Source organism: Sitodiplosis mosellana, unplaced genomic scaffold (assembly GCF_009176505.1).
Source record: "Sitodiplosis mosellana isolate CC-2019 unplaced genomic scaffold, AAFC_SMos_1.0 Smas_scaffold_3, whole genome shotgun sequence".
Classification (NCBI taxonomy): domain Eukaryota; kingdom Metazoa; phylum Arthropoda; class Insecta; order Diptera; family Cecidomyiidae; genus Sitodiplosis; species Sitodiplosis mosellana.
The window spans coordinates 3069615-3082549 of record NW_022595246.1 but is presented as its reverse complement, the minus strand read 5'-3'; the positions used below and the strand labels follow the sequence as shown (position 1 = coordinate 3082549).

The 12935-nt window shown below is 34.2% G+C and overlaps 3 protein-coding genes across 3 annotated transcripts in view; 2 read left to right on the top strand and 1 right to left on the bottom strand.

The window, feature by feature from the left end:
- Positions 1-100, top strand: part of LOC129566446 (sterol regulatory element-binding protein 2-like) — a 5385-nt gene extending 5285 nt beyond the window's left edge. Inside the window, exon 7 of the mRNA XM_055442388.1 lies at positions 1-100. This exon is cut by the window's left edge and continues 234 nt beyond it. Within this exon, the coding sequence (XP_055298363.1) occupies positions 1-21 (21 nt within the window). The 3' untranslated portion in view covers positions 22-100.
- A 3676-nt stretch (positions 101-3776) lies between these two features.
- LOC129565994 (organic cation transporter protein-like) lies at positions 3777-6573 on the top strand. Its single transcript, XM_055441471.1, has 8 exons — positions 3777-4209; positions 4286-4643; positions 4729-4952; positions 5026-5125; positions 5205-5348; positions 5422-5651; positions 5717-5797; positions 5898-6573. The coding sequence occupies exons 1-8, from the start codon at positions 4047-4049 to the stop codon at positions 6386-6388; spliced, it is 1791 nt and encodes a 596-aa protein (XP_055297446.1). The 5' UTR covers positions 3777-4046; the 3' UTR covers positions 6389-6573.
- Positions 6574-7668: 1095 nt separating this feature from the next.
- On the bottom strand, positions 7669-8637 carry LOC129565995 (transcription factor 15). Its single transcript, XM_055441472.1, has 3 exons — positions 8258-8637; positions 8062-8192; positions 7669-7894 (listed from the first exon to the last, which is right to left on the bottom strand). The coding sequence occupies exons 1-3, from the start codon at positions 8359-8361 to the stop codon at positions 7767-7769; spliced, it is 363 nt and encodes a 120-aa protein (XP_055297447.1). The 5' UTR covers positions 8362-8637; the 3' UTR covers positions 7669-7766.
- Positions 8638-12935: the final 4298 nt, after the last annotated feature.

The window sequence follows — 12935 nt, the reverse complement described above, 5'->3', positions numbered from 1 at the left end:
ATATTTAGCACTAGATGTTAGATGTTAGATGTTAGCAAGGCTTTGGATGTTACAAAAGAATTTATATGATTTGTAGAAAATAAAAATCACTATTTTTTGTGTTAAACTTTATTTGTTCAGCGAATTTATTTGAATTTTAAAATAATGCACTTGGCAGTACCAAGTTGGTATTGAAAATAATTTCACTATGCAAATATTCGATTGTCTGCAACAGCAATATAACGTATTATTCTCGTTCAAGTTTATCTCCAATTGTAATCCGTTTAATGAGATAGATTTATTGAGCGTTCGTTTATTCCCATAAATCTGAGGGATTTTGCAATCTACAATTGACGGATTGTGATTCGTTTTAGGCAACACAATTGCCATACGAACACTTTTATTGGCGCGTCAATTATTTTAATAAGATAACAACGAAAAAACAATTTCGCGGTGTGGCTGAATGAATAGTTGCGAGTGTTCAAAGCCTACTGAATCAGTTATTATCATGTCATTCTGTCGAGTTAATCGCACTTAGGTTAGTTGATCGTTTACAGTTGGTCGTGTGACACTGGCAACAAACACATTTGCCAAGCAAAATGCTTCGAACGGTGTACATTTCAGTGATTTTCGTTTTAGTCGCTGTCGATGGATTTGGTTGGTAGATTTCCTATTGACTAAATAAATTTTTTCTGTATTTGAATTAGATTCTAATTACGAATGGTTGATTTTAAATTTTTGTTTTGTGCATACAAGTTCATGTTGTTTTAATTTTAAATACCCTTTTTCAGAAGTCCATATGACCAAAGATATAACAATACACTACGCCGAAGGTGATCGATGTGGATTCAATCGAATTTATACGTATTGCGGTAATCTATGCAATACCACTTGTGTCACATTTAATTATTTTTGCGAACCCGAGTGTTATCGCGGATGTTTGTGTGCATCGAATTATGCCGAAGCAAAAATAGTCGGAGGAGCGTGTGTTCCCGTGTTCTCACCACTTTGTAAATGGGATCGAATTAGACGGTTTTGAGCTGACTCTTTTTTAACGCGTGTTTTTTTCTTTAATTTTTAATAAATGCTCTGCAAATGTAGTTCCATCTTTACTATGTCAATCTATTTCACTATCGTATTCAAATAAAGCACTGAACTTGTTTTTTATTTAAGTAACTGGTTCTGTTTGATTTGATTTTTGAACTCAAGCATCGTCGGATTTTAATGTAGTATTTTTCCATAGTTATTCATAAATTCTCTGTGCATACAAATTTTGTCATAAACACTTTTAATTTCGTAGACATTTTCAATTAAAACACTTGTTTTGAATTTGAAAAATAGACTTTTGTTTGATTTGCATTTGCAAATGGTTTAATATTTAGCTGAGAAATCTATTTCAATTACGTCAATGAGGGTAGTGATGGCTTCGAACGTTCGTTCGACAATTTAAAAAAAATATTTTTTATTCGTTCGTTCGTTCGACAATTTGAAAAAATATTTTTTTGTTCATTCGTTTGTTCGACATTCATTTTGTTCGATGTTCGGTCCGATTTTTTTTATTTCAAAACCTCCCGAATAAAATTGGTATTACTATGAAAAATTATAATAAAAGCTAATAAAAGCATGAGCTGTAACAATTACATTATAAATTTGATCAATACATCGAATTTTCTAATGTAAAATTTTTTTGTTCGGACCGAACATCGAACAAAATGAATGTCGAACGAACGAACAAAAAAATATTTTTTGAAATTGTCGAACGAACGAAGGAACAAAACCTTTTTTTAAAACCATGTCGAACGAACGAACAAGCGTTCGAAAGTGTTTGATGGCCAACACTAAATGAGGGTGACAACAAACATCTTTGAATAATCAGTAAGAAAAACTATAATTTGAATTTTTCATTATCTGAGGATAAAAGGGGTGAATTAAGCATTCGCGATATTCATTAAAATCAATTAAATCATTCGTTTTGTAAACAGATCTTTTATATGTTTTAATATTCCAAAACAAGTGTGCATACCTTACCATCTATTTTGTGTTGCAAATCAATCAAAAGTAAACATGATCGCCATGTCTATTTTGAAGAAATAGAAATTTTGTGTTAATGAAATGTTTATATGATTGAGAAGTTAACACTCCTGTGCTTTCATCTAAAACAAACGATCTAATTTTAATAAATAAATACGCGACCATTAATGATTGGTCTCAAATTTGTTCTTCTTCCATTCAAATTCTCTATTCACACTTTCAAGCGATTCTTGAATTAACGTCATTTGAAAAGAATCTTGTGATCAAATAGGAAAACTAATGCAAATGAAAATGGTGTGAACGACGCAAAATGAGAGAATGAGTCATCAAAAACAACCATGTGAAGAACATTTTTATATTCTAATAGTAAACATTTGTTAAAGGATCTATTTTAGGCATTACCAAAAGTGGCGTTTTATCTGTGATAATATGGTATCCAAGTGACAATGAAGTTATTCTTATCCTTTTGGATTCTTCAGAAAACCCCAATTGAGTGTAAGTATCTATCTGAAGAAGAATATTTTTGTCTGTAATTGTTGATAATAATTCTAACCATTCAGCCAAAATATCATTCGATGACGTACATGTTCAAACCGAATATTTAACGTTTGATTTGGTCATTTCTGCCTGCTTTACGAGTATCACCATTGTGTTTGCATAGAACAAGCTTCGATAAGGCGATAGAAATATGAAGTGAATGAGCGTGAACGCTTCAAACTACAAATAATATTCACGAAACGCAACAAATATATTCATTGTCTTGGACCAAGCCATGTTGGTTGACAAATGAACAATGTATACAATTGTTATCCAAAAAGAAGAAGAACTCGATAGCAAACAAGGAAAATATGTATTCGTATTCAATGTATGTTTAAATTTTTGCTGCTTTGTTTTAACATGTATCTATTAGATCTAATATTATCGAATTAATAATAAAATATTTAATTTTTGCCAAAAATGAAAGTTCTTGTTCCATCGAAAATTCCGTTAATATCTAATTTCAATGAATATACGGCGCTACGCATAAAATATTTCAGTCTAACGGCATCCGACGATTTGGATAGACCAAAAAATTCGCGCATGACTCAGTTTTGAATTTGCATGATTCAAAACAGCAAGACATACGAAAAACACAAGGCATTTGCAAAAAAATAAAATGCAGAAAAAAAGTCACACGTGATTTAGTATTGAATTTCTCACGTAGTTTAATATCGATATTACGTAGTTCATTGTTCAAACCTTAAAACAGAAGATCAATAATCAATATTAAAATAATCGCAATTTTTTTCCCGCTCATCGAAGCAAAGTGAAAACACGTTACTCTGAGTCGATTCTGAATTTTGATCGATCATATTATATGCATCATCGTTGCTAATCTGATATACTTAGCTTGTGGTGCATTTCATCATTAGCATTTTAGTTAATCTCATTTCTTAGAAATGCTTGAAACAAAAAGGTGAAATGTTGACATATGCTAAAATCAATGGCATGGACGAATGAGTATTTGTGAAAAACAATTGTCAATCGATCCATAAAATTCGATTAGCAAATGATAATTTCAAATTTCGCCCAGCAAATTTTCAAGTTTACGGCTCAAGTGGTGTATTGTTTGTTATGTGACTTCAAGATCGTGATCTGAAGCAATACAAGAAGATACATTTGCGCAATTGTCAAGTTCAATTTATGCAAGTGAATAAATAGACAACTAATAGTCCGGGTACACAAAAAAAATCAATAAACTGTGTCAAAAAATTTCAGCATTGTTTTAAACTGATGTGTACATATTTGCAAATGGTGTAGATTTTGCTACATTTAATTATAAAAATAAACACTTTTGGAAACTATAACACTGTGGCTGAGCCTCAGTGTGTCTTCAGTACGGTTTGAATTCCGTCGCATATACGTGGTCAAACGGAACATTTCGACGGTGCAATATTCAAAAGGGTGTTATTTGTGATAAAGATTTTGAAAGTTGTGCTCATTTATTGTGAGATTTGGTTGAATTGATAAAAACAAAACTACTCAACTCATTCATCATGGTAACGGCTCCGCCTTCAGCACGCATTGATCCCGTCACACAATGTCTTGGAAATTTCGGAAAATGGCAACTCAGTGCTATGCTCATTATTTTTCTATGTAAAGTTCCTACAAGTTGGTTCATGGCAATCGTACTTTTCTCCGCTTCGTCGCCAAATCCAGGTATTTTTTTTATTTTTTTCCACAATTTTTTTCTTTCAGTAACAACGATTTATTGCCATCCATAATCATCGAACAGGAGATTTTTGGTGTACACCACCAGCAAATTTAACAGCAGAATTTGAAAAAGATTGGATTGCCAGAGCACATGCAATTAAAATGGATCATCATAATCATCCGAAAATTAACTATTGTGAAGTGTATACGGAGTATTGGGAAAATCCACTGAAATACTTCGGACCAAATCATACGACAATCGATACGAAACATTTACCAACGAGAAAATGTACAAACTATACATTTAATCCGAAATTTCATTCATTGGTGGCCGATTTTGGTCTAATTTGTGGTCGCGAACTGTTGGTGCCATTAAGTCAATGCTTTCATATATTTGGTCTGCTGGTTGGGGGCATTATTGCCTATTTCATGCTGAAACAGTGAGTGTGTTGTGCTTTTAGGTGTCTTTTCCTTCGAATCTTCAAAAAAGATTCCGTGAGAATGATATATGTTTGTGAATTCCAGCATAAGCCCCAGAAATGTAATGATAATGGGAATATCAGCGCAAATAATTTTCGGAAATTTGCTCGGTTTTATCCGAACATACGAGGCTCATGTGATTTTCCGTTGGCTCACCGCTGCTTCATGTGCCTTAATGTACACATCTGGATCAATGATATTTGTTGACATAACCAATGGTGCGGCGAAGACAATTACCTCACTGGTTTTCGAATTCTTTTGGTCAATTGGTTTGTACTATCCTCATGTAGTTTAATTGTAATATTCCGAATTTGTATTCTCACCATTCTCATCTATTTATAGGTTTAATCTTGTTGCCCATATTCAATGTATTCATTGAAGACTGGTGGAAATTGTACTACGCCATTTCGATGCCGACGATTTTTTTGATTTTTCTTATCAAGTTTGCTATTTTCACTTACAATGCGTACAATTCAATACAAAACATGTCTATTGACAACACATATTTATCTTATGAATAGACACCTCCCAGATAGTCCACGGTGGATGCTACGTCATGGTCATATCGATGAAGCTCGACAAATCCTAACCGAAGGTGGAAATAAAAATAAACGACGTGTGCCAATCAATTTGGAAGAGTTGCTAAAAACCGATTACAACTCTGGGTAAGTAAACTAAACCCAGTGATCTAAACTGGTAAAGTTTTTCAATTTCCATGCATTAAATTTACTTTTTCAGAGCGGCAGATCCACCTCAAGCCAGTTGGTGTTCAATTTGGGATGGGCAACCGTCAAAAATTTACATATTAGCTGTTCATTTTGCGTGGTCGATTTATATTTTGAACTTCAACTGTGTGATTTTAAACATTCGTGCCTATGGCAGAGATCATCTATCGGTGAATACGGTTGCAATAGGACTTAGCGAAATTGTGGGTGTTTTTATTGGGATTTACATCGTTCTGTACACATGTATGTATTCAGACTAACCTAACAAATATTTGCATGAAACTCAGTCGAAATTTTTCTTTCAAAAGCACGAAGATGGCTATGGGCGGGTGCTTGTGGTGTAGGCTCCGGTTGCTTGGGCTTCTTAGCTTGGTACATTCCAAAAACTTGTAAGTGAATTAGAGCAAGATAAACTCATTACAATTTTCGATTGAACTAAACCGTTTATTTTGATCGTATCTTGTTATTTTTCTTGGATATTTGTCACAGTGAAAGCGTCGCATTTGGTTGCTTTGGAGATGGCACCAACGTTAGCAATCAAAACGGCCACGTCGATCGGTATGTGCGTGTTAACGGTGTGCACAGTTGAATTAGTGTGTGCCGAACGGAAGAAGATTCTAATGTTCTCGTCGACTGTTTGGGCTCGTGCATGGTTTGTGTGGGCACCTTTCATCTATGTACTTAGAATATATGATGTGGTTCTACCGCTAATCGTATTTGCCACGTTAAGTGTTGTCGGTGGCATATTGATGGTTATCATTCATCAAAATCAATACAGTGTCTATTTGAAAGATTGTGAAGCTCGCGTTCAAGCCATGAGAGCGGTTAGATCAATATCGAATGCCGGATTGGATTGGATTAAAAGAAGAAGTTCTGTGTTTGACGTTGAGGAGGTTCGTCGAAAATCTACGGTCTTCGAAGCAGAAGAATCTCGAAGGAAGTCGCTGTATGCTCAAGACCCAGCCGCCCAACTATTGTGATTTTTCTCTATTTTTCAACGCTAATTTTTAACTAGATGATTGGCTAAATCGTTCCTTCCAAATCTTCAAAGTATTTATTTATCAACAGCTGCCGGAAAAGCATAGATTACACAAATGGACCGGCAATATTATTAAACACTAACTTATTTTTATAATAAAGCCAATAAATTCACGAATTGAATCAATTTTCTTGTGTAAAACTTCATTTATTCATTTGATTTTTTTTTCTTCATCTTTTCCCTCGAAACAATGCAGTTCTTAATCTTTGTTATTTGCTACTAAAAATAATTTCGCAATGTAAATATTCGATTGTCTGCAGTTAAAGTGTTATTCTCGTTCAAGTTTATCTCCGACTGTAATCCATTCAACAAGGCAGATTTATTAAGCGTTCGTATTTCATAAATCTAAGGAAGTTTGCAATCTACAGACATTTATATTAGCTATAAGGTCCAACGTCACTGACAGGCCAAACACAATACTCTTTATTCCTACTGTTCTGCTGGATTTACAGATTGCGATTCGTTTTAGGCAACACAATTGCCATACAAACACTTTTATTGGCGCGTCAATTATTTTAATAAGATAACAAAACAAAAACAATTCTGCGGTGTGGCTGAATGAATAGTTGCGAGAATCCACTGCCTACTCAATTAGTTATTATCACGTCATTTTGTCAAGTTAATCGCACTCAGGTTAGTTGATCGTTTACAGTTGGTCGTGTCACTAGCAACAAATACATTTACCAAGCAAAATGCTTCGAACGGTGTACATTTCAGTGATTTTCATTTTAGCCGTCGTCAATGGATTCGGTTGGTAGATTTTCTATTGAGCTATGTATTTATTTGTATTCAAATTGAACCTCAATTACGAATGGTTGATATTTATTTTTTTGTTCTCGTTGTTCATAGTATGAATTGTCAAAGTGCATACAAGTTCTTGTTGTTTTAATTTCAAATACCCTTTTTCAGAAGTCCATATGACCAAAGACATAACAATACACTACGCCGAAGGTGATCGATGTGGATTCAATCGAATTTATACGTATTGCGGTAATCTATGCAATACCACCTGTGTCACATTTAACTATTTCTGCGAACCCGAGTGTTATCGTGGATGTTTATGTGCACCGAATTATGCCGAAGCGAAAATAATCGGAGGAGCGTGTGTTCCCGTGTTCTCACCACTTTGTAAATGGGATCGAATTAGACGATGTTGACTCAATTTTTAACCCGTGATTTTTTCCTTTAATTTTTAATAAATGCTCTGCAAATGTAGTTCCATCTTTACAATGTCAATCTATTTCACTATCGTATTCAAATAAAGCATTGAACTTGTTTTTTATTTAAGTAACTGGTTTTGTTTGATTTGATTTTTGAACTCAAACATCGTCGGATTGATGCTTCGTGGCTACACAAAATGTGCAAATACTCCTTTTCCGAGGAATTTGGCTGTACGATGTGTTCGTATTCATTTGAGCTGCATAAAGACACGGTTTGTTAGGCTGACCTGAAGAAATATACAGAAAATTTACCAATTTGTTCATTTGAAAACGAAGAATTTTGTTCAATGAGTCTTCTTTATTTTCTTTTTAAGAAAGGCATTGGAGAGGGCCATGCAAATAAAATGAAGAGGATCTATTTCATAAACTAAGTTGTAATAAATGAACGACTCACCCGTGATTAGCATTGCAAATAAATGTTCGATATAGCTCTGAGCAAGTCGCAATGTTTCGATTTTTGATAATTTTCGTGTTTTCGGCTCAGTTGGAATCAATTGCCTCAAAGATACAAACGCTGAATTGACACTAGAAATAAAAAACGAATCGTTAGAAACGTGAAAATCAAAATTTTCAAAAGATGTAAAACAAACCTATGTGTGCGATGTCGTTCGCGAGCATTTGCATGATGTCGAACCACTGGTGTTTGTGTGAGATATGCATCATTGCTGTTTCTCTCAATTGAACCGGGTTTCATTTCTCTAGAAATAAAATTTTCTCTCTCTACAAATTCACTTTCAACTTCGTTGACTTAACGAATGCAACTAAATCCCACAGTCAATTTCAAGTGTGTTGCGAGTCGTTTTTCAGTTTAGAAAGAAAAAACAACAAAAATGCATTCAATAAGAACAAATTGCCTTTTTGCTTCATTGATGACATGCTGAAAGCATAAATTTTAGTGTAATAATTTATCAGCTTCCTTTTGATCTCTGAACTGATGTGGTAATTTATCTGATTGTCGGTTTAATTGCTGCGCGCTCGTCTACATTTGGCAAAGTGATTATCGAGAAAGCAGCGTACGCGCTCGAGAACAAGTGCGAGTGATATGGGACGAGTGAAACGATGAGTCAAACGAACGCGAGAAAAAATATTAAACAGCAATTCATCCAATATATCGAATGACAGGCGGCTCTTTGTTAATTTTTATTGCTGCCTGTTATCTCAATTTGTTTTAATGATGCTTAATTTCGAGAATTATTTAACAGCGGAAAAAAACCTTGTTTAGCCATTGGATTACTGGAAGTTTACAGAGTTCAATATATGGTGAATAAATTGAGAATTACAAAAACAGCTGTCAATATTATGACAACGATGCATGCACATGCACACACCAAACACATGTGGATGATGAAGTCGATTGTGTGTCAGTGGATTTAAGTGACATGAATCGAACGTGTTGACTTTTGGTGCACGTGTTCGAATGACACTGAAGTTTATGGAGTGAAACACAGGAATTGAGATTATTCGAATTGGGTTGGGAAAAGACAGGAAATGCTTTGATTTATGGTCACTTTCAGTTTTTATTTATCTTCATATGAATCGTTTCAGCTATATCTTAACCCTCTAATGCATATATTTTATACAGAGCTGGGAATTTTTTTCCATGCTTATTTTACCTCATAAGCACTTAAAAAAATATTCATAATCTGGTATAATGCTGGAATTATCAATAAATCGCAAAAATCAAAATGGTCTTATAAGTACAGTCATGCATTTACGACCAATATGGAAATTGCGAAGTATATGAACAAACCGAATTTGCATAGCTGTACTTATAAGAACAGCTTGCAAATTGAGTGATGTTGACATCGGAATTCGTGAATATCATTTTTTCTGGATTATTTGTGATAAAAATAGGTTAAAATAAAATGAAAATAAAATTCCACACTAAACCAAGCACACAAAATATCAAACAAAAAGAAATCCAAATTGCATGGCTGTACTTATAAGAACAGTATGCAAATTGACGGACAAATGTTGCACAATTGTAAAAAATCATTGAACTTGAATTGAATTTGGTTAAAAACACTCCAAATAAGCAGAAAAAAAATTCCTGAGGTCAACAAAATAATTTTATTCGATTTAATCACGTTTCAAAAACAGGACACGAAACGAAAATAATTTATTTTTACGGAAACGTCGTTTTCTTGTACAAATGTTTTCATAACTTGACACTGGTTGACCGCACACAAAATTTTTATGAGAAAGAAATGTGCGCTAGTGTTCTCCAACGAAAACTGTCATACATTATTTTGTGATATAATCAATGATTCGCATTATAGAAAGGTTTAAATGAACCAACCTTATAAGTTCACGTATGCACTAGAGGGTTAAAATAAGATGTTAACACATTAGAATTTTCTTTAGTTTTTATTTCATTCAGTGGGAAAAATCAAGGCTAGAATTGAAATTTTTTTTGCCAGTTTCACTATTTTGTAATGTACATTGAATTTAGATAAACTCAGTCTTGTTTGCTGAATTGTCATAAGAAACGGAAATATTGTCCTTCAAATTTCACTGAAAGTTTAAAAAAATTGTTTTTTTATATGTTTTTTTTTTACAGAAGATGATATGTCAATCCAACACATTACAGTTTAAATTTAAATAATCTAATTCATAAATTATGTGGTAGAAATAGATAATGGCCCAAACAAACCAAAGTTGATAAGATGTAAGACGCATTTTTAGCACTATTATTTGGAGAAAAAAATTCAATTAATCAATCGTTAATTTTATTTTGTGTTTTTTTTGATCTGACGAATATCATGAAGTTGTCACGACAGAAGATAAATATGTATGAAAATTTTAGTGTCGATGAGGTGCCTCTATCTTGAAGATCAGTATTACTGATAGTATCTTCGTTACATCACAGCCCCATTCACAAAAAGGCAATGAACAACACAAGTGCTCTAGCGCACTCTAGCGCACTCTTGTAAACCACTACTCGTTTTCTCCGTGACTTGGTGCGCTTCAGTCCAGTCTGATTGATATATTCTTCATTGCATCTTTCTGTCTGCTTAAATAATGCTGGAGCAACAGTCTGCGTTGTTCTTTCCGGTTATCGTGTTAAATAGTCATATTTGCCGATTTATCACTCTCCAGAAAACTCGCCGATTTTATTATATCTAGTGCATTCGTTTTGATTTGCTGCTCACAAAATTGGACCAGTTTCTCTTGCTCAAGCAGCAAAGCGATGCTATAGCCGACGCACATGTCATCGATAGTTAATGATTTTAGCAATGTGGTTTCACAAGTCTTCATGCACTCGTCCATTTCGTACATTTTACACAAATTCATCACATGAACGATATTTTCGGCAGTAAGTCGCACTTGATCCAAGTAGAAAAATTGCAAAAACTCCATGAATACAGCGGCACTTACGTCTTTAATCGGAATATCGCCTGTTTCCTTCACTGGGCCATAGAACATCGCATTAAACACTGGATTGTCAATCGATAATATATTCTTGTGCGCTGGTACCTTTTCACAATCTTCAGTATCAGCATTAAATACAAAATTCACATCGGACGTCTTTGAATCCAAATATAATCTGCTGATTTTTCTCACGTAGGTGTTATTGTACACAAATATAGATTTTTCGCTCATCGTTTCTGTTTTTTTGTTGTTCGGAATGTGAAAAATATGACCAAAATTACTGAACACTTTTTGATGCGCACCTCGCTAGACCTCGCTGATAATAAGCGATTTTTTTACTTGAAAATTTCAAGTTGAAATCAATTTTAAACATTGTTTATGTAGTAAATCGGCCGATTATCGATTAAATAACGAATGAACGACGTCAGCAATGCCTTCTATGGGGTAATAATCAGAGCTGTTCCAGCTTTGAATTGATGCGTTGATGTTTTTTTTTTCAGAATTGTATTTTTTCTGATTATTTTTATTCGTTCGATTTTTACCGAACCTAAAATTTAATTTGTTGAGTGTTGAATCTCTAGTTGCTCTACAACCATTTGAAAGAATCCTTCAGATGACCAGAAAATACGTAAAAATAAGAAAAGAAGAAGAAAATTCTGTGCTGATTTAGAGACAATCACAGATAAAAGTCATAAATTTCAACTTCGGTAAGATATATTTCGGGTGTGACTTGACTCGTGATGTATCAAAGTCTATAATTTGTACCTATTTTCCATTTGATTTTTAGTCCTCTAAATCTTTGCCATCCGTTTGCAATTGATTTGAGCCAATTGTTTGAGAGCGAGAAAAAGATGTGGTAAAGTAATTAAATTACTTTCGATACCGCCATAAAATTGCCACAATACCGGTGTTGTATTGATGTGGTGTGTAATTAAAAATGAGCACGCAATTCCGAGTCAGTAAATCAGACTAATTCCAGTTGATAGTTAATTTGCAGCTGCAGTTTGTAGTAATTTCATTAACAACTTTCAACCGAAACCATGTAATTCGACGGGAATGCGGCTGACATGCGATTCGTTCCATCCTTCTACTGATCCTTTATTCCGTACATTCCTTTTGAGCGCCACTCCTTTTGTTCATTCCACTTGGCTCACACATGAATTCGGTATCTGTGCCACACAATATATATGTTTAAAATGTGGGTTTCGAAAGTAATCTAAAAAGGGTGTCGGTTATGGTGGCATGAGCAGACACTAAACGACAGTGTAATAGTCTCTCAAACATCGAAATTAAAAGAAATGCATTCGAGCAAAAAAAAACAACCAAACCGAAGAATTATTTCCCCAATAAAGAAAGACAAAGTAGAACACGCGTTTCAATAAGAGAGAAGAAGAACCGGCGGAAATTGGTAAAAGTCGATTGAAATGAGGACGATGAAGTCTTCGGATCGACTGGTGGATGAAATAAATTGGATATGCCCCGAAGGAATTGGATCGTTCACACAACCATTTTCACGTTCCTTTGCACTCAATACACCTTTGAGCAGTTTCATCGTACGGCACATACACAGCACGTTGGTTGTTTTCCCATCGATATCCACAAAAGAGATGTTTTCATCGCTTTGCTGTGTTTTTTTCTCACTGAAATAATAAACGAAATGCATTTTTTTTTCAAGCATGTGAATGTGTACGTACGTAGTTTAAGTGAATTTTTCTACTCATTTTCCAAAAAGTCGTGATCAGGAGTTTGTGCTGGAATCAAAATGACTTTTGGAATTTTCTTGTAAAATTCTTCTATTTCTTTATTCAAGTACACTCATTGTGAAAAGTGTTCACTTATAGAACACGGTTCTCTCTCTCTCTCTCTCTCTCTCTCTCTCTCTCTCTCTCTCTCTCT

Coding starts and splice junctions, on each gene's coding strand:
- LOC129565995 (XM_055441472.1), bottom strand. CDS start 8,361: ATGAAACCCGGTTCAATTGAGAGAAACAGCAATGATGCATATCTCACA. Junction 8,193..8,257: donor GAACGACATCGCACACATAG/GTTTGTTTTACA, acceptor TTTTATTTCTAG/TGTCAATTCAGCGTTTGTAT. Junction 7,895..8,061: donor ATTTGCAATGCTAATCACGG/GTGAGTCGTTCA, acceptor ATATTTCTTCAG/GTCAGCCTAACAAACCGTGT.
- LOC129565994 (XM_055441471.1), top strand. CDS start 4,047: ATGGTAACGGCTCCGCCTTCAGCACGCATTGATCCCGTCACACAATGT. Junction 4,644..4,728: donor GCCTATTTCATGCTGAAACA/GTGAGTGTGTTG, acceptor TGTGAATTCCAG/CATAAGCCCCAGAAATGTAA. Junction 5,652..5,716: donor TTACATCGTTCTGTACACAT/GTATGTATTCAG, acceptor TTCTTTCAAAAG/CACGAAGATGGCTATGGGCG.